This window comes from Lipotes vexillifer, unplaced genomic scaffold (assembly GCF_000442215.2).
Source record: "Lipotes vexillifer unplaced genomic scaffold, Lipotes_vexillifer_v1.1 scaffold382, whole genome shotgun sequence".
Classification (NCBI taxonomy): domain Eukaryota; kingdom Metazoa; phylum Chordata; class Mammalia; order Artiodactyla; family Lipotidae; genus Lipotes; species Lipotes vexillifer.
Window position 1 is genome coordinate 680,002 of NW_006780611.1, and position 18,076 is coordinate 698,077.

The 18,076-nt window shown below is 44.4% G+C and overlaps 1 protein-coding gene across 1 annotated transcript in view; it reads left to right on the forward strand.

Annotated features, from left to right (window-relative positions):
* The window catches only part of TTLL8 (tubulin tyrosine ligase like 8), a 61,996-nt gene that overhangs the window by 17,007 nt on the left and 26,913 nt on the right, over positions 1 to 18,076 (forward strand). The window contains 2 exon segments of the mRNA XM_007454084.1: positions 1,418 to 1,543; positions 8,621 to 8,807. Coding sequence (XP_007454146.1) covers positions 1,418 to 1,543; positions 8,621 to 8,807 — 313 coding nt within the window.

Consider the following 18,076-nt stretch of genomic DNA (forward strand, 5'->3'; position numbering starts at 1 on the left):
GGTGGGGGTGGGGTGATGGGGGAGGGCCCGGTCCCATCCCAGCACCTGGGACCTCAGCTCTGTTTCACGTGGTAGGAGCCAGTCTAGAAACTTCCATGGGCAGCGTCTGCAAGGCAGGAGGCCAAGTGTCAGCAGCTTGGTTCTGACGGGGCTTCTGGGAGAGGCCGGCACGGTGATGGTGCTGGGCCCGGGTCCGGGTGCCTGGGGCACACGGGGACGACGGGCTCTGGGCTGGGGACAAAGGCTGGTCCCTGGTTCGATCTGCCTGGAGGCACAGGATAGAGAAGGGCAGGGCAGGCAGGGAGGGGGTCGTTCGGGGGGGGACCCGTGTTTCCTGAGCACCCGTCTGGGGGGCTGTAGAGAGCGGCATCTGCCCAGCACCCCTGCCCTGTGCCCTGACCCCAGGCCGGGGCTCCCAGGAGCCAATGGCCGGATGCAGGGCAAGGCAGGATCGGGGCGGGGGCAGAGATGAGAAGTGCAGTGGGGGCAGGGCCGTGAGCAGGGGCCTCGCAAGATGGGGCGCCGGGTGGAGACCCAGAGGAGAGGGGGGCTGAGGGCGGCTGGCAGCAGGCAGTGTGCCCGCACGTCCTCGGGCAGAGGGGCTGGTGATCTCAGGAGCGTGTGTTCTGATGGACGGAGGCGGGTGGGTGAGGGGCTGCGTGGGGGGCTTAGGTTCTGCGTGTTTCCAGGGCAGCAGTAGCTGCCAGGCAGGTGGATGACGGGTAGGGTGGCCTCAGCTGAGGTGGGGAAGGAGCAGGTTTGGGAGAGAAGTTGCTGGAATATCCAGCTACTTGGGGTGGGGAGCAGCCTCGCCTCCCAGGCCCCTCACGGAGGCTCGCCTCCCCTGGCCGCTGCCCCTGGCATGTGACAGGCGCTCAGAGGCAGCCTGACCCCAAGCCTGGGTCTGGGGGATCCTGAGCTGCCTCTGCGCTGGTGGATACAGCAGGGCCCCCAGCCACCCACAGTTAGAGCGGTGGGAGCCAACATGTCCAGGAAGGTCCGGAGGGGCTCGTGTGATGGGGAGGGTCCCGGTGCTGTCAGCAGGGGGCTCTTCTAGAAGGATCCCTCTGTGCAGGGCTGAGGACACGGGGGCAGGGAGAGGTGGTGACGGTGCCCACAGACCGTGGCCCTGGGGTGCAGGAGAGGGGCAGGAAATGGGGTGCGTGGATTCTGCCTCTGGGCCTGTAGGCAGGGTGGATGCACAGCTGGGGTGGATGAGACTCCCCTCCACAGAGAAGGGAGGATGAGTGTGGAGGTGGAGGGTGTGGGCAGTGGGGGAGCGCCCGGCCCCCGGAGGGCTCTGAGGCAGGAGTGAGGCCCCCGCACGCAGTGGGATGCCCGGGCTGGGAAAAGCTGGCGCTGGCTGAGTCCCCGTCCCCAGCGCAGGCACGGGGGTGAGGCCTCGATGTCCTTTCAGACGACTTCCGGCGCACGGTGGCCTCCAGCATCCTCAAGTGGGTGGTCAGCCACCAGAACCGCAGCAGGAGCGCACCCAAGGGCTGGAGGGAAGAGGCCGGTGACAGTGACCCCAGCAACAAGCAATGTGTGTGCCGCCTTGGCGTGGCCAAGGCCGTGGCACCCCGGGGAGGACAGTGATGGGAGGGGCCGTGGAGCTGTGCATCCAGGGTGGGGCTGCAGCTCTGCCCCGACCCCCAGTCTCCTCCAGCAGAATGCCATGGGAATGGCGCTCCTGGGTCATGTAGGGAGTCGTGGGCCACCGTGGGTTTAGGCCTACAAGACCCAAATAAGTCCTTTTTGTTGTTATTCACTTTCACAGAACAGTTTTAGGTCCACAGCGAAGTTGAGCAGGAGGTACAGGTGTCGCGTGTACCCTCTGCCCTTTCCTCCCGTGTCAACATCCTCGTCCAGATGGTCCATTTGTTAAAAGTGATGAACCTACACTGACACGTCATCATCACCCAGACCCCACAGTTTACATCAGGTTTCCCTCTTGGTTTGGACAAATGTATAATGACATGCATCCACTGATATAGTATCTTTCAGAGTAGTTTCACTGAGCTAAAAGTCCTCTGTGCTCAGCCTGTTCATTCCTCCTTCCCCCAACATCTTATCTTTTTATTGTCGCCACAGCTTTGCCTTTTCCAAAATGTCATGCAGTTGGAATCATACAGTATATATGACTCAGACAGGCTTCTTTCACTTACTAATGTGCATTCAAGGTCCCTCCTCAAATCCCTCCTTAAGTCATAGCTCATTTCTCTTTAGCACTGCCTAACATTCCACTGTCTGGATGGAACAGAGTTTGTTCATCCTGTCACCTGTTGAAGGACATCTTGGGTGCTTTCAAGTCTTGGCAGTTATGATTAAAGCTGCATACAGGCTTTTGTGCAGCTGTAAGTTTTCAACTCACTTGGTAAATACCAAGGATCACGACTGCTGGATAATATGGCAAGAGTATGTTTAGTTTGGTAAGCAACTGTCAAACTGTGTTCCAAAGTGGTTGCTACACCATTTTGTGTTCCCACCAGCAATGATGAGAGTTCCTGTTGCTCCACATCCTGGTGAGCGTTTGGTGATGTCAGTGCTCTGGATCTTGGCTATTCTAATAGGTGTGTAGTGGTATCTCATTGTAGTTTTAATTTGCATTCCCCTGACAATATATGATGTTAAACATCTTTTAATATACTTATTTGCCATCTGTATATATTCTTTGGTGAGAAGTCTGTTCAGCTTCCCTCCAGTTTTAAATCGGGGTGTTTGTTTTATTGTTGAGTTTTAAGGGTTCTTTGCGTATTTTGGATACCAGTACCTTAGTGTATGTATCTTTTGCAAATATTTTCTCCAACTTTACAGCTTGTTTTCTAATTCTGTTGATGATGTCTTCCACAGAGCAGAAGTTTTAAATTTCAGTGAAGTCCAACTTATCAATTATTTTTTTCACAGATTGTGCCTTTGGTGTTGTATCTAAAAAGTCGTCATCATACTCAAGTTCATCTTGGTTTTCTCCTATGTTATCTTCTAGGGGTTTTATAGCTTTGTGTTTCAACTTAGGTCTATGATCCATTTTCAGTTAATTTCTATGAAGGGTGTAAGGTCTATAGGTTCTATTTTTTTTTGCCTGCAGATATCCATTTGTTCCAGCACCATTTGTTTGAAAAGACTATCTTTGCTCCATTGTATTGCCTTTGTGCCTGTGTCAAAGATCAGTTGACTATATTTGTGTGGGTCTATTTCTGGGCTCTCTATTCCACTGATCTATTTGTCTCTTTTTCACCAATACCACACTATCTTGATTATTGTAGATTTATTGTAAAGCTCAAATTTAGATGGTGTCAATCTTCCAACTTTGTTCTCCTTCAACATTGTGTTGGCTATTCTGGATTTTTTTGCCTCTCCATATAAACTTTAGAATCAGTTGCTCAATATCCACAAAATAACTTGCTGAGATTTTGATTGGGATTGCTTTGAATCTATAGATCAAGTTGGGAAGAACTGACATCTTGACAATGAGTTTTTTCTATTCATGACCACAGAATATCTCTCCATTAATTTGTTCTTCTTTGATTTAAGTAACCAGAGTTTTGTACTTTTCCTCATATAGATCTTGTACATATTTTGTTAGATTTATTTAATTATGTATTTATTTCATATTTGGAGTGCTAATGTAATGGTATTTTGTTTTTAATTTCAAATTCCAATTATTAATTGCTGGTGTATAGGAAAGTGATTGACCATAACCACTTACTAGTTCCAGAAGTTTTTTTTGTTGTTAATTCTTTTAGATTTCCTACCTAGACAATCATGTCATCTCTGAATAAAAACAGTTTTATTTCTTCTTTCCCAATTTGTATACTTTTAATTTTCTTGTCTTATTGCATTAGCTAGGATTTCTAGTATGATGTTGAAAAGGAGTGGTGAGAAAGGACATCCTTGCTTTGCTCCTGATTTTAGTAGGAAAGATTCTAGTTTCCCACCATTAAGTATAATGTTAGCTGTAGGTTTTTTGTAGATATTCTTTATCAAGTTGAGGATATTCAACTTGATGTTCTATTCCTAGTTCTTTTGTTTGTTTTTTTTTTTTTTTTGGTGGTATGCGGGCCTCTCACTGTTGTGGCCTCTCCCATTGCGGAGCACAGGCTCCGGACGCGCAGGCCCAGCGGCCATGGCTCACGGGTGCAGCCGCTCCGCGGCATGTGGGATCCTCCCGGACCGGGGCACGAACCTGTGTCCCCTGCATCGGCAGGCAGACTCTCAACCACTGTGCCACCAGGGAAGCCCCTCTATTCCTAGTTTGTTGAGAGTTTTTATCATAAGTGGGTGTTGAATATTGTCAAGTGCTTTTTCTGCATCTATTGATATGATCATGTAATATTTCTTCTTTAGCCTGTTGGTATGATGGATTACATTAATTGATTCTTGAATGCTGAACCAGTTTTGCATACCTGGGACAAATATGACTTGGTCATGGTGTATAATTCTTTTTATAAATTGTTAGATTTAATTTGCAAATATTTTGTTGAGGATTTTTGCAAATATGTTCATGAGAGATTTTGGTCAACAGTTTTCTTTTCTTGTGATACCATTGTCTGGTTTTGGTATTAGGGTAATGCTGGCCACAGAGAATGAGTTACAAAGTATTCCCTCTGCTCCTATCATCTGAAAGAGATTGTAGAGAATTGGTATACATTTTTCCTTAAATGTTTGGTAGGATTCACCTGTGAATCCATCTAGGACTGGTGCCTTCTGTTTTGGAAAGTTATTAACCATTGATTCGATTTCTTTAATAGGTATAGGACTATTCAGATTGTCTATTTCTTCTTCTTTGAGCTTTGGCAGATTGTATATTTCAAAGAATCAGTCCATTTCACCTAGATTATAAAATTCATCGGCATCAAGTTGTTCATAGTATTCCTTTATTATCCTTTTAATGTCCATGAGATCTGTAGTGATGTCTCCTCTTAGTTTTATGATATTAGTAATTTATGTCATCTACCCTTTTTTGTTTTTAGTTAACCTGACTAAAGGCTTATTAATTTTATTGATGCGTTCAAAGAACCAGCTTTTGGTTTCACTTATTTTCTCTATTGATTTCCCATTTTCAATTTCATTGATTTCTGGTCTAAGTTTGTTTCTTTTCTAATTTGTTTATTTTATTTATTTATTTTTGGCTGTGTTGGGTCTTTGTTGCTGCACGTGGGCTTTCTCTAGTTGCAGCGAGTGGGGGCTACTCTTTGTTGCGGTGCACAGGCTTCTCACTGCAGTGGCTTCTCTTGTTGTGGAGCAGGGGCTCTAAGCATGTGTGCTTCAGTAGTTGCGGCACGTGGGCTCAATAGTTGTGGCTCGCGGGCTCTAGAGCACAGGTTCAGTAGTTGCGGCACACGGACTTAGTTGCTCCGTGGCATGTGGGATCTTCCCGGACCAGGGATTGAACCCATGTCCCCTGCATTGGCAGGCGGATTCTCAACCACTGTGCCACCAGGGAAGTCCCTGGTCTAAGTTTTATTATTTATTTTCTTCTGTTTATTTTGAGTTTGATCTTCTTTTTTAGTTTCAGATCTTTCTTCATTTCTAATATATGCATTCAGTGCTATAAATTCCCCTCTAAGCACTGCTTTCATTGCATCCCACAAATTTTGATGAATTGTATTTTTATTTTCATTCAGTTCTAAATATTTAAAATTTTTCTTGGGATTCTTTTCATTGACTCATGTGTTATTAGATGAGGGGTTGTTTAATCGCCACATACTTGAGGAGTTTTACAGCTATCTGTATCTTTTGATTTCTAGTTTAATCCACTGCGGTCTGAGAGCATATATTTTATGATTTCTATTCTTTTACATTTGTTAAGGTGTGTTTTATGGCCCAAAAGTGACCTATTTGGGGAACTGTTCCAAATGAGCTTGAGAAGAATGTGTATCCTGCTGTTGTTGGATCGAGTAGTGTATAGATGTCCATTATACCCAGTTGATTGAAGGTGCTATTGAGTTCAGCTACGTCCTCACTGATTTTCTGCCTGCTGGCTCTGAGAGACGGGTGTTGAAGTCTCCAACTCTAATAGAGCTCATCTATTTCTCCCTGAAGTTCTATCAGTTTGTGCCGCATGTATTTTGATGCTCTGTTGTTAGGCACATACATGTTAAGAATTGCTCTGCCTTCTTGGTGTATTGACCCCTTCATCGTCATGTAACATTCTTTTCATCCCTAATAGTTTTCCTTGCTCTGAAGTCTGTTCTGTCTGAAATTAAAATAGATACTCCTGCTTTCCTTTATTAGTGTTAGCAGGGTATATTTCTCTCCATCCCTTTGCTTTTAATCTATATGTGTCTTTATTTACAGTGGAATTCTTGTTGAAAGCATACAGTTGGGTCTTATTGTTTGATCACCGTATAATCTCTTTTAATTGATACATTTAATCATTGACATTTAAAGTGATTATTGATATGGTTGGAGTAACAGCTACCATATTTATTACTGTTTTCTATTTGTTGCCCTTGTCCTTTGTTCCTATTTTTTTCTACTCTTTTTCTGCCTCTTGTGGTTTTAATTGAGCATTTTGTATGATTTCATTTTATTTCTTTTCCTAGCATAGCAGATATATATAGATATATATAAATTTTTTTAGTGGTTGTCCTATAGTTTGCAGTATACACTTACAATGAATCGAACTGCATTTTCAAGTAACATTGACCACTTTACAGTAATGGGAATATTTTATAACAAAATATTCCTAATTCCTTCCTCCTGTGCCCTGTATCTTTGCTGTCATTTATTTCACCTATCCATAAGCTATAATCTGGATACATTTTTTCTATTTTAATTTTTAATAATAAGTATTAAATTATGATGTTCTGTCAGATCAATTAAGGATTAAAAAAGTAAACTTTTAATTTTCCCTTTATTTATTCCTTCTCTAATGCTCTTCCTTTCTTTATGTGGATCTGAGTTTCTGATTTATGCCATTTTTTTTCTCTCCTAAGGACTTCCTTCTTTTAACATTTCTTGCAAGCCAAGTCTACTGGCAAAAAAATCCCCTCCTTTTTTTTTTTTGTCTGATACAGTGCTCTGCAGCCCTGTGAGCAGGTCCCAGTCTTTGGTGAGCCTGTGCCCTCTGCAGCCCTGTGAGCAGGTCCCAGTCTTTGGTGAGCCTGTGCCCTTGGACTGTGAACTTCACCACCGCTTCTCCTTTTATCCCCCTTTGGTGGGACAGGATGGCTAGAGGCGGTGGAGCTGGGTATTTTCCTGCCCCGGCATTGGTTAGGCCCTGATCAAACCCTGGCAGGTCACGCTCTGGTAACTATTTCTCCTGAGGGCAGCCTTGTTAAGAACAGCGTTCCTTTCCTCCTCTCCCTGCCAGAAGCACAAGGGGATTTTCCTCCAATACTCACTGTGACCCCCAGGCCAAACTCTTGGAGGTAAAACTGACAAAAGTACGGGGCCCCCTAAAGATGAGCCCTGGGGTTTCTAAGTCTCAGGATTGTCCACGCTGAGCCTCCAGCAACTCGTCCATTGCAGCAGGTGGGTTTCCTTCCCTGGTGCAGGCTCCCACAGAGGTTTCTGCTCTGGTGACTCTCTGTACCTGCCCATCCGTCTCGCCAATTTGGGGCAGGCTTTTGCCCTGTGACCTCAGTTCTCCGACAGATCTAAGAACACCTGGCGATTTTCCGGTCTGTTCAGGTTTTCACCTGCTGTTGGGGTGGAGTGGCAGCTTCCAGGCTCCTTACATGCTGGACACCAGAAGTGAATTTTCACTTTAAAATGGTTATTTTTATATTTTGTGAATTTCACCTCAGCACATTTAAGAAATGCATGTTGAAATCTCCACAGCAACCACAAAGCTCGAGCGCTTTCTCCCGGGTCCGTGCTCGCTGGCGGCCGCTGGGTCCATCAGGGCTGCCATCTCAGTGGCTGTGCCTGGGGCTTGTGCAGGTGTCTCCATACACCTTCCAAGCAGCCTTGTTCTGCAGGCTCCTGCCCCATAGCCCCACGACAGGGTTCAGCTCTCACCCCATCTCCGCATCCAGCCTGGGGACCGCTGGCTTTGTGTGGGGGGCAGGCCGCCATGTGAGGTGGGGGCCAAGTGCATGAGGCCTGCTTTCACCCGGGCGGGGGCCTCCCTGTGTTCAGTGCTCCCCAGACCAACAGCGATCTTGGCTCACGGGCTCCGGGAGGAGAGGCTGCTGTGTGACAGGTCGGATGCGCAGAGCCACAAAGCCCACACGTGCTGGGGCTCTGAGAAGTGCCAGACGTACAGGGAGGTGCTCCCCCCAGCCTCCCGCAGGGCTGGCAGGCATCACTGCAGGGCTGTCCACGAATACCTGTTCTTTTCTCACTGAGGACCAAGTATGTGCTCAGAAGCAGAGGTTTTGTGGAGAGCTCATCAGAAGTGCTGTTTCATTCCCACCCCAGGGGCTGAGAGGCTAGTCGGAGGGTGCGGGTGGGAGGGGGCCCGGTGCAGTGGGGGGCAGCTTTTGGAGGGGAAAAGGTTACCTGCCCAGGCCCAGGTGTGGCATCCAGGGCGGCTGCCCAGAGGAGCGAGAGCCCTCACCGTGAGACCCTGAGGCACAGACAGGTGGGGTGGCCTTTGCCTGTGCCCCCAGTGGTGCCACTGCATGGGGGTGGGTGGTGGCCCACGCCCCACGTGCTTGTCCTTGGGTTTCAGTTCCTGAGAGCACGGGATCGAGGTTCACAGGCCTCTCAGGGCAGCTGGTGGACATCGCGTGCAGGGCGTGTGAGGCCTACCTGGGGTGGCTGGAGCACGAAGACATCGACCTCTCTGACGCCGCCGCCAAGGACCTCACGGAGGACGAGTGGAAGGACCTGACCCAGCAGTACTGCACGCTCATCCAGTAAGACGCCTGGTTGGCGCCCTCTGGGGCCTGCCCAGTGCTCGCGTTATCCAGAGGATGCCGGGTGGGCTTTAGGGGTTGTCTGGGGATGTTGGCCCCTGGGACGTCTGGGGCGCCTGTCTGGGAGTTGGGGTCCCTTTTTGGATGCCTGCCCAGGCCCCTGTTGGCTGATAGGATGACACGGCTGGGCGAGCCTGTGGCACCTTGCGCACCCTGCGTGTCCTTTGCGTCATTTGGGGCCACAGCCGCCGTGGGCGTCCCCTTCGCGGCCAGGCTGCCTGGCTGGCTCTGGGTGGTCGGGACTGGCAGGGCCGTTGCTTGGCCCAGGCCTCCTGACTCCACGACCTTCAATTTCCCCTCACTATCCAGGGGCCCTCTGCGGAGGTCTGCGACCTCTCACAGTGGCCGACAGCGAGAAGCTGGGGCAGGGGCGGGCCAGCACCCGCGGTGGGAGCAGCTGTCCGCCGAGGGAACATGGCAGCAAAGCTGGTGCCCTTGTTTTCGAGGGTCTGCCTGCAGTGCACACGCAGCATCCCGGGTCGTTTCTGTTGTTTTACTCCTTTCCTTCTTTGGATCAAGTACTTTCTTCTTTACTGGATGTAAATATGGTAAAGGGCGCGCCATGTGCTGTTGGTATTTGTCCAGGAGGATGCAAGTCCGCAAATGTGCTCACTGTGTAGCCACCGCCCAGATCAAGATAAAGGACACTCCCAGCCCTCCAGCCCCGCTAGTAACCCTTCCCAGGCAGGGCCCCACCGAGGTCACACCTCCTCTGACTCCCACCACCTCCACCAATGTTGCTGTGGAATTTCATATTCATGGAATCATACAGGCCGGGCTGTCTCAACACAAGACCTGTGAGATTTATCCAAGTTGGTGCAGAAGCTCATTCTTTTCTGTTGCTGTGCGGAATCCCACCCTTTCAATAGACCACAGAGCCCTTACTCCTTCTGCTGTGGATGGGCAGGTGGGATACCACCAGTTTTAAACAATTCCCAAAGTGGCTGTGCAGCTTCATAAGCCAGCCGTGATTCGTGTCCACGCGCCCCACTCCCCGCGCCGCGGACAGCCCTCGGCACTGTCACACTTTTTCATTTCCCCTTCGTCGTCTCATCGTGGTCTTAGTTTGCGTTTCTCTGATGACCGATGGTGATGAACATAGTTTCATATGCTTACTGGCCATTGGGCTATGTTCTCTCGTGAAGTGCTTATTCAAATCTTTTGATTATTAAAGAGAAAGAGGTTGGTTCTCTGTTTATAAAGTTGATTTCTAAGAGTTCTCTACATTTTCGTCACCAAGTCCTTTGCTGGAGATGTGCATTAAGCATACCTTCTCCCGGTTCATGACTTGTCTTTTTACCTTTCAATGGAATTTCTTGATGAGGTCCACTGTTTTCATTTTTTCCCCTATTATGGTAGGTTGGGTGCTGGTTAAGAAATCTTTGACTATTCAAGATGTTCCCCTATGATTTCTTGTACATGTTTTACTGTTTTTCCGTTCACTTTTAGCTTTTCATGATTAATTAATCTTAACTTTTGAGTAAGATAAGAGATAAGGATCAAGGTTCTTTTTTTGTATACAGATATTCACTGTGAATAAAAAATAAACATGAATTCTGGCGGAACTTGCTTTCAGCCCTGATCAGCACTGATCTGTTTTGGTAACTGTTTCATTTACACTTGAATACAATGTGTATCTGCATTGCTAGGTGGTGTGTTATTAAAAGTGTCAATTAAGTCAAGTTAGTGATTCAAATCTATATTCTTGCTGATTATTTTGCCTGCTTGTTCTCTGAGATACTGAGAGAGCCTAGTTAAAATCTCCAACTGAATTTGAGGTATTAATAGACGTAAAGAGGGTATTTCATAATAAAAGAATCCAATCAAAGGAATCAAAGCAATCTGGACTTGGATGTAGTGAATACCGCATCAGAATATATAAAACAATCACAGAATTAAAAAGAGAAATAGAAATGCAACTGATTTTTGCGTGGTGACTTTGTATTCTGCTACTTTGCTGAATTCATTTATTAGCTGTTCAATTTTGGGGAAAAGTTTGAGAAGGACTTCTTTAAATGTTTGGTAGATTTCACCAGTAAAGCCATCACGTCTAGGGCATTTCTTTGTTGGGAGAGTTTTGATTACTGAGTCAAGCCCCTTCGTTGTTATAGGTCTCTTCATATTTTCTGTGTCCTCATGATTTAGTCTTGGTAGGTTTTGTGTCTCTGGAAATTTGTGTATTTCATCTAAGTTATCCAGTTTATTGGTGTCCAGCTGTCCATAGTACTCTCTTATAATCTTTTTTTATTTTTGTAAAATCAGTAGTAATGTCCCTAATATCATTTTTCATTTTAGTAACTTGAGTTTTCTCTGTTTTCTCCTGAGTCCATCTAGCTAAAAGTTCATCTACTTTGTTGATCTTTTCAATGAAGCAACTTTTGGTTTTATTCATTTTCTCTATTGTTTTTCTATTTTGATGAATTCTGCTCTAATCTTTATTATTTCCTTCCTCCTGCTACCTTTGGGTTTAGTTTGTTCTTTTTCTAGTTTCTTAAGCTGTAAAGTTAGGTCATTGGTTTGAGATTTTTCTCATTTTTTAATGTAAGCCTTTGTAGCTCTACATTTTTGCCTTGGTACTGTTTTCACTACATCCCATAAGTTTTGACATGTTGTGTTTTAATTTTCATTTATCTCTAAGTATTTTCTTTTTTCTTTAAAATTTATTTATTTAGTTAGTTAGTTTTGGCTGCACTGGGTCTTTGTTGCGGTGCACAGGCTCTCATTGCGGTGGCCTGTCTTGTCACACAGCCGGGGCTCTAGGCGCACGGGCTTCAGTAGTTGTGGCACACGAGCTCAGTAGTTGTGGCTCGTGGGCTCTAGAGCGCAGGCTCAGTAGTTGTGGCGCACGGGCTTAGTTGCTTCGTGGCATGCTTGATCTTCCCAGACCGGGGCTTGAACCCATGTCCCCTGCAATGGCAGGTGGATTATTAACCACTGCGCCCCCAGGGAAGTTCCTATCTCTAAGTATTTTCTAATTTCTCTTCTGGTGTCTACTTTTATCCATTGGTTGTTTAAGAAACTGTTGTTGAATTTCCACAGATTTGTGAATTTTCCAGTTGTACTTCTGTCATTGATGTCTAACTTCATCTCGTTGTGATCAGAGAGGATACTTTGTACGATATCTATCTTTTAGAAACTATTAAGAGTTAATTTGTGGCCTAACTTATGGTCTATCTTGGAGAATGTCTCATGTGCACCTAAGAACGATGTGTATGTTGCTGTTGGGTGGAGTGTTCTGTATGTTTCTGTTAGATCTAGTTGATTTACTGTGTTAAGTCATCTATTTCCTTATCTTCTGTATTGCTCTTTTATTCATTATTGAGAGTGTGGGGTATTGAAGTCTCCAGTTATTGTAGAACTGTCTATTTCTCCCTTCAATTCTGTCAGTTTCTACTACATGTATTTTGATGGTCTGTCATTAGATGCATAAATTTTTATAATTGTCATGTCTTCTTGCTGAAGATGTAACCTTTTTTAATATATTATGTCCTTCGTTTTATCTCTGGTAACCTGTTTGACTGCAAGTCTATTTTGTCTGATATTAGTATAGCCACATCTCCTCTCTTTAGTTACTGTTTGCATGGAATATCTTTTCCATCCTTTTACTTTCAGTCTATTTGTGTCTTTAGATCTAAAGTGAGTCTCTTCTAGACAGCATGTGGCTGGATCATGTGTTTTTAATTCATTCTGCAGATCTATGTCTTTTGATTGGAGGGTTTAATCCACTTACATTAAAAGTAATAACTGATAAGAAGGGACTTCCTTGTTTTTTACACAGCTAACTTTTTAAGAATAAATTTGCTTCATTTTGGGCTGTGCTGGGTCCCCGTTGCTGTGTGGGCTTCTCTAGCTGTGGCGAGCGGGGACCGGAAATCCGCTTCTCCTGCTTCTCCAGGCTTTGCTGTTTCATGTTATTGTTTCTGTTTATTGCTTTTGGTTTTTTGATTTCTGTAGTCGGTCTCTGTGCCTGAGGTGTAAATTTAAGGTCTTCTTAGGTCTTTTCTATGCCTTTCTGTGGGCATGCACAGTCACTTTCTAATTTTCCCTTTATATGCAGTTGTTTTTAAATGTCCTAGTCTTTTATTTATTTTTCGCGGCACGCGGACCTCTCACCGTTGTGGCCTCTCCCGTCGCGGAGCGCAGGCTCCGGACGCGCAGGCTCAGCGGCCGTGGCTCACGGGCCCAGCCGCTCCGCGGCACGTGGGGTCTTCCCGGACAGGGGCACGAACCCGCGTCCCCTGCATCGGCAGGCGGACTCCCAACCGCTGCGCCACCGGGGAAGCCCTGTCCTAGTCTTTTAATGTCTGGCTCTCCAAAAGGGAAGAAGAATAAAATTAAGGGGAGGGAGGGGTGCTGGCCCTTTAAATCCCCTGGAAGGCACTTCAGCTGTAGGGGGTGGGGCTTATAACACTGTGGGGGAGGTCCAGCAATAATGGCTGCCTGTCTTATTTGTCTGGACCTCTATCATCAGGAGGAGCAATCAGTGATCAGAGAGAGCACAGATCCCCAGTATCTGGAGGACAGGGTTCTTTTTTCCCTGCCCTGGCTCCTGCAAGCTGTGTGCAAGCGGCTCCAGGACCCATGCACAGCTGCCTGCCACAGGGGTGGGAGATGGGGAGCTACTATGGTAATAAGAACTGGTATTGACCAAAATTAACTTCAATTTACTGTCTAAGGCTTCCCTCAGAGGTTGCACACCTTTAGTAGACTCCAGAGTTCCAAAACAATTGCATCAGATTCTGCCAGTGCAATTGTTGTCTAGGTGGGGAGACAGATTCCTGGTGCTTCCTATTCTGCCATCTTCCCAGAATCCTCCCTTCGACACATGTTTTAATTACATGTGAGGTATTTATTATTGCTTTAAATAGTCAGCAATTTTATATTTTCCTACATATTAACCTTTTTAAGGGACCTTCATTCATTTCTGCAGTTTCATTATTATTTTCTTTCATCCTAAAAAACATCTTTCAGTATTTCTTCTAGTGACAATCTGTCGGTTAAGAACTCTCTGATTATTTTGTCTGAAGAAGAAGTAGAATTTTACATTTTTTTAAAGTTAAGCATTTTAAAAAATTAATTAATTAATTAATTTTTTGGCCGCATTGGGTCTTCACTGCTGCGCGGGCTTTCTCTAGTTGTGGTGAGCAGGGGCCACTCTTCGTTGTGGTGCACGGGCTTTTCATCGCGGTGGCGTCTCTTGTTGTGGAGCATGGGCTCTAGGTGTGTGGGCTTCAGGAGTTGTGGCACGTGGGGTCAGTAGTTGTGGCACACGAGCTTAGTTGCTCCACGCCATGTGGAATTTCCCGGACCGGGGCTTGAACCCGTGTCCCTTGCACTGGCAGGTGGATTCTTAACCACTGCGCCACCAGGGAAGTCCTTACATTCATTTTTAAAAATTTTATTTATTTATGGCTGTGTTGGGTCTTCGTTTCTGTGAGAGGGCTTTCTCTAGTTGTGGCAAGCGGGGGCCACTCTTCATCGCGGTGCATGGGCCTCTCTTGTTGCGGAGCACAGGCTCCAGATGCGCAGGCTCAGTAGTTGTGGCTCACGGGCCCAGTTGCTCTGCGGCATGTGGGATCTTCCCAGACCAGGGTTCGAACCCGTGTCCCCTGCATTGGCAGGCAGATCCTCAACCACTGCGCCACCAGGGAAGCCCCCTTACATTCATTTTTAAAAGATATTTTCACCTGAATAAAATTCTAGCTTTGCAGAGGTTTTTGTTGCTTTTGCATTTTAATATATTATTCTATCATCTTCTGGCTTTCATAATTTTTATTTACAAATCGTCTGTAGTATTGTTTTTGTTCTTTGAAGGTATTGTCTTTTTATCTGGGTGCTTTAAGATCTTCTTTTTATCTTTGGTTTCCAGCAGTTTTGTTACAGTGCTTTTAGGAGCAGTTTTCTTTGTATTTATCTGGCTTTGGGTTTGTGGGACTTTTTTTATCTGTTAGTTGGAGCTTCCCATCAAATTTGGAAAATTCTTGCCCATTAGTTTTTCCAGTATTTCCTCTGCCCCATTCTTCCTCTAACTTCTGTCTGGGACTCCAATTACATATATGTTAGACTGTGTCCCACATGTCTTACACTGGTCTCATCTCTCATCATCATCATGACAGTCTTTCTAATATCTTTGAGTCTAATTCTAAACTATATAATCTCTTCCACTGACCTTGCTATCTTTTACCCTAGTAATAGTACTATACATTTTAAATTACTGTGTATTTATGATTTAATTCATGGTAGAAATAGTCCATTCCCTTTACTCCCTTTTCCAGAAATTTTCTATTTGTTCTCACGTATGAATCCTTCTAGATTCACGCCCTGGTGACTAGTGCAGTTTGTCGTCTCTTCTTGTTTATTAGCCGTGTGCATGTGCTCTTTTGTGAATTCACTATTCAAGTTACTTGCCCATCCTTCTATTGTCCCCCATTCTGTGGATTTTTTCATTCTCTTAAAGATGTGTTTTGATAGAGTGAAAACCTTTAGTCATAATAGAGTCCAATTATCTTAGTTTCTCTTCATGATTGATGTTTTATAATACTATTCAAAAAGTCCCTGCTGTTTCCAAGTCATGAATTTATACTCCTATGTTTTCTTCTAAAATATTCATTATTTTACCTTTCATACATTTTTACACATGCCCGTTTGGAGTTGATTTTCGTGTATGGGGTTAGGTAGGTATCAAGATGTATTTTTCCATACGAATATTGGAAATGACTTATAATTTATTGAAAAGTATTTCTTTTCCCACTGTATGGTCTTGTCATAAATCAGAGTAGCATTAATGTAACTGAAATGGAACTAACCCCTTGATCAGCAAACAGACTGGCCTATTCACAGCACGACAGTCTTTGCCACCATAAACCTTCATAATCATACAGGAGGAATCCAATTTTTTCCACTTCTTTCAGTTCAACTTTGAAAATACATTTATTGAGTTATAATTTGAATGCCGTAGACTCCATTAATTGTAAATGTACAATTCAATGATTTTTAGTAAATTCACAAAGTTGTATAAAACCACAATCCAGTATTAGGACATGTCCATCACCCCATAAAATTCCCTTGTTCCCATCTTCAGTCACTCTTTGTTCACAACCCCAGTCCTCTCCAGCCACTAATCTTTTTCTGCCTCTATGGGTTATATTTTCTGGTTTTTAATAATACCGAATCTTCCAATCTATAGATATAGAATGTTTCTCCACATGTTTAGGACTTTTAAAATGTGTATCAACAATGTTTTCAGAGTCCAAAATTTATACTTCTCTTGCTAAATTTATTCCTGTATGTTTTATTATTTTTAATACTATTATGAATGGAATTAATTTCTTAATTTTAATTTTAGGATTTTTGTTGGTAGCATATAGGAATGCAGTTGATTTTTGTATATTGATCTTGTAACTGTGACTTTTGCTGAACTCATTTATTAGTTCTAATAGTTTGCTGTGTGTGTGTGTGTGTGTGTTCCTTAGAATTTTCTACATACAGGATATGTCCCTGTAGAAAACAATTTTATTTCATCATTTCCAGTCTTGAGTTCCAGGGGCTCAAGGTTGGTCTAACATCCAAAAGTTGATCAGTGGCATATATTCTTCAACCTTAAAAGGAGGGAAGTTCTGTCAAATTCTACAACGTGGATGGACCTTGAGAACATTATAATGCGTGAAATAAGCAAGACACAAAAAGATAAATAATGTATGATTCCACTCATATGAGATACTCAGAGTCATCAAAATTACAGAGACAGAAAGTAGAATGGTGGTTGCCAGGGGCTAGGAGTTAATGGGTACAGAGTTTCAGTTTAAAAGATGATGGTGGTGGGCTTCCCTGGTGGCGCAGTGGTTGAGGATCTGCCTGCCAATGCAGGGGACACAGGTTCGAGCCCTGGTCTGGGAAGATCCCACATGCCACAGAGCAACTGGGCCCGTGAGCCACAACTACTGAGCCTGCGCATCTGGAGCCTGTGCTCCGCAACAAGAGAGGCCCATGCACCGCGATGAAGAGTGGCCCCCGCTTGCCACAACTAGAGAAAGCCCTCGCACAGAAACGAAGACCCAACACAGCCATAAATAAATAAATAAATTAAATTAAAAAAAAAAAAGATGGTGGTGATGTTTGCACAACGTGAGTGTACTTAATGCCACTAAACTGTACACTTAAAAATATTTAAGGTAGTAAATTTAATGTTATGTGTATTTTACCACAATAAAATTTTTGGAAAAAAAAGTAAATTGGTAAATTTCATCATGTTTAGAGAATAAAGAAGAAAAACTGTATGAGCATCTCAGTAGATACAAAACACTGATGGAATTCAATGTGTCCATGTTAAGTTTTGTTGTTGTTGTTAGCAGACTAGGAAAAGAAAGAAACCTCCTTAATTTGATAAAGTTTATCTACAAAAATCCTAAAGCTAATGTATTTCTTAATGGTTATGAACTGAAAGTGTTCCCCTAGAAAACAGAATGAAACAAAATTTCCCACTATCGTGACGTCTAGTCAGTATTGACTCTGAACAGTCTGTTGAGTTTAATAGCACAAGGAAAAGAAAGAAAAGGCATAAAATCAGAAAGGAAGACATAAAACTCTTTACTTACTGATGACCTAATTGTGCACATAGAAAAATTTAACAATCATAAAGAAAGTATCATAATTAAGTCAGTTTAGCAAGGTCACTAGGTACCAGGTCAATATACAAAAGTCCACTGTATTTCTGTGTACTATAACAATCACAAAATGAAAATTTTAAAATGAAATTTACAATAACATCAAAAACCTACAAATATCCAGAAAAAATATAACAAAATACAAGGAAAACCCTAAACTGAAAATTATAAAATTATACAGAGAAATTATACACCCAATAAGTATGTGTGTGTGTTGTGTGTATGTGTGTGTATGTGTGTGTGTATAAAACCACATTCATGAATTAGAAGACTCAGTGGTATGGAGATGTTTGTTTTTCCCAAACTAATCTATACATTCATTGTAATCCCCATCAAAATCCATGCAAGGGTGCTTCCCTGGTGGCGCAGTGGTTGAGAGTCCTCCTGCCGATGCAGGGGACGCGGGTTCGTGCCCCAGTCCGGGAAGATCCCACATGCCGCGGAGCGGCTGGGCCCGTGAGCCACGGCCGCTGAGCCTGCGCGTCCGGAGCCTGTGCTCCACAACGGGAGAGGCCACAGCAGTGAGAGGCCCACGTACCGCAAAAA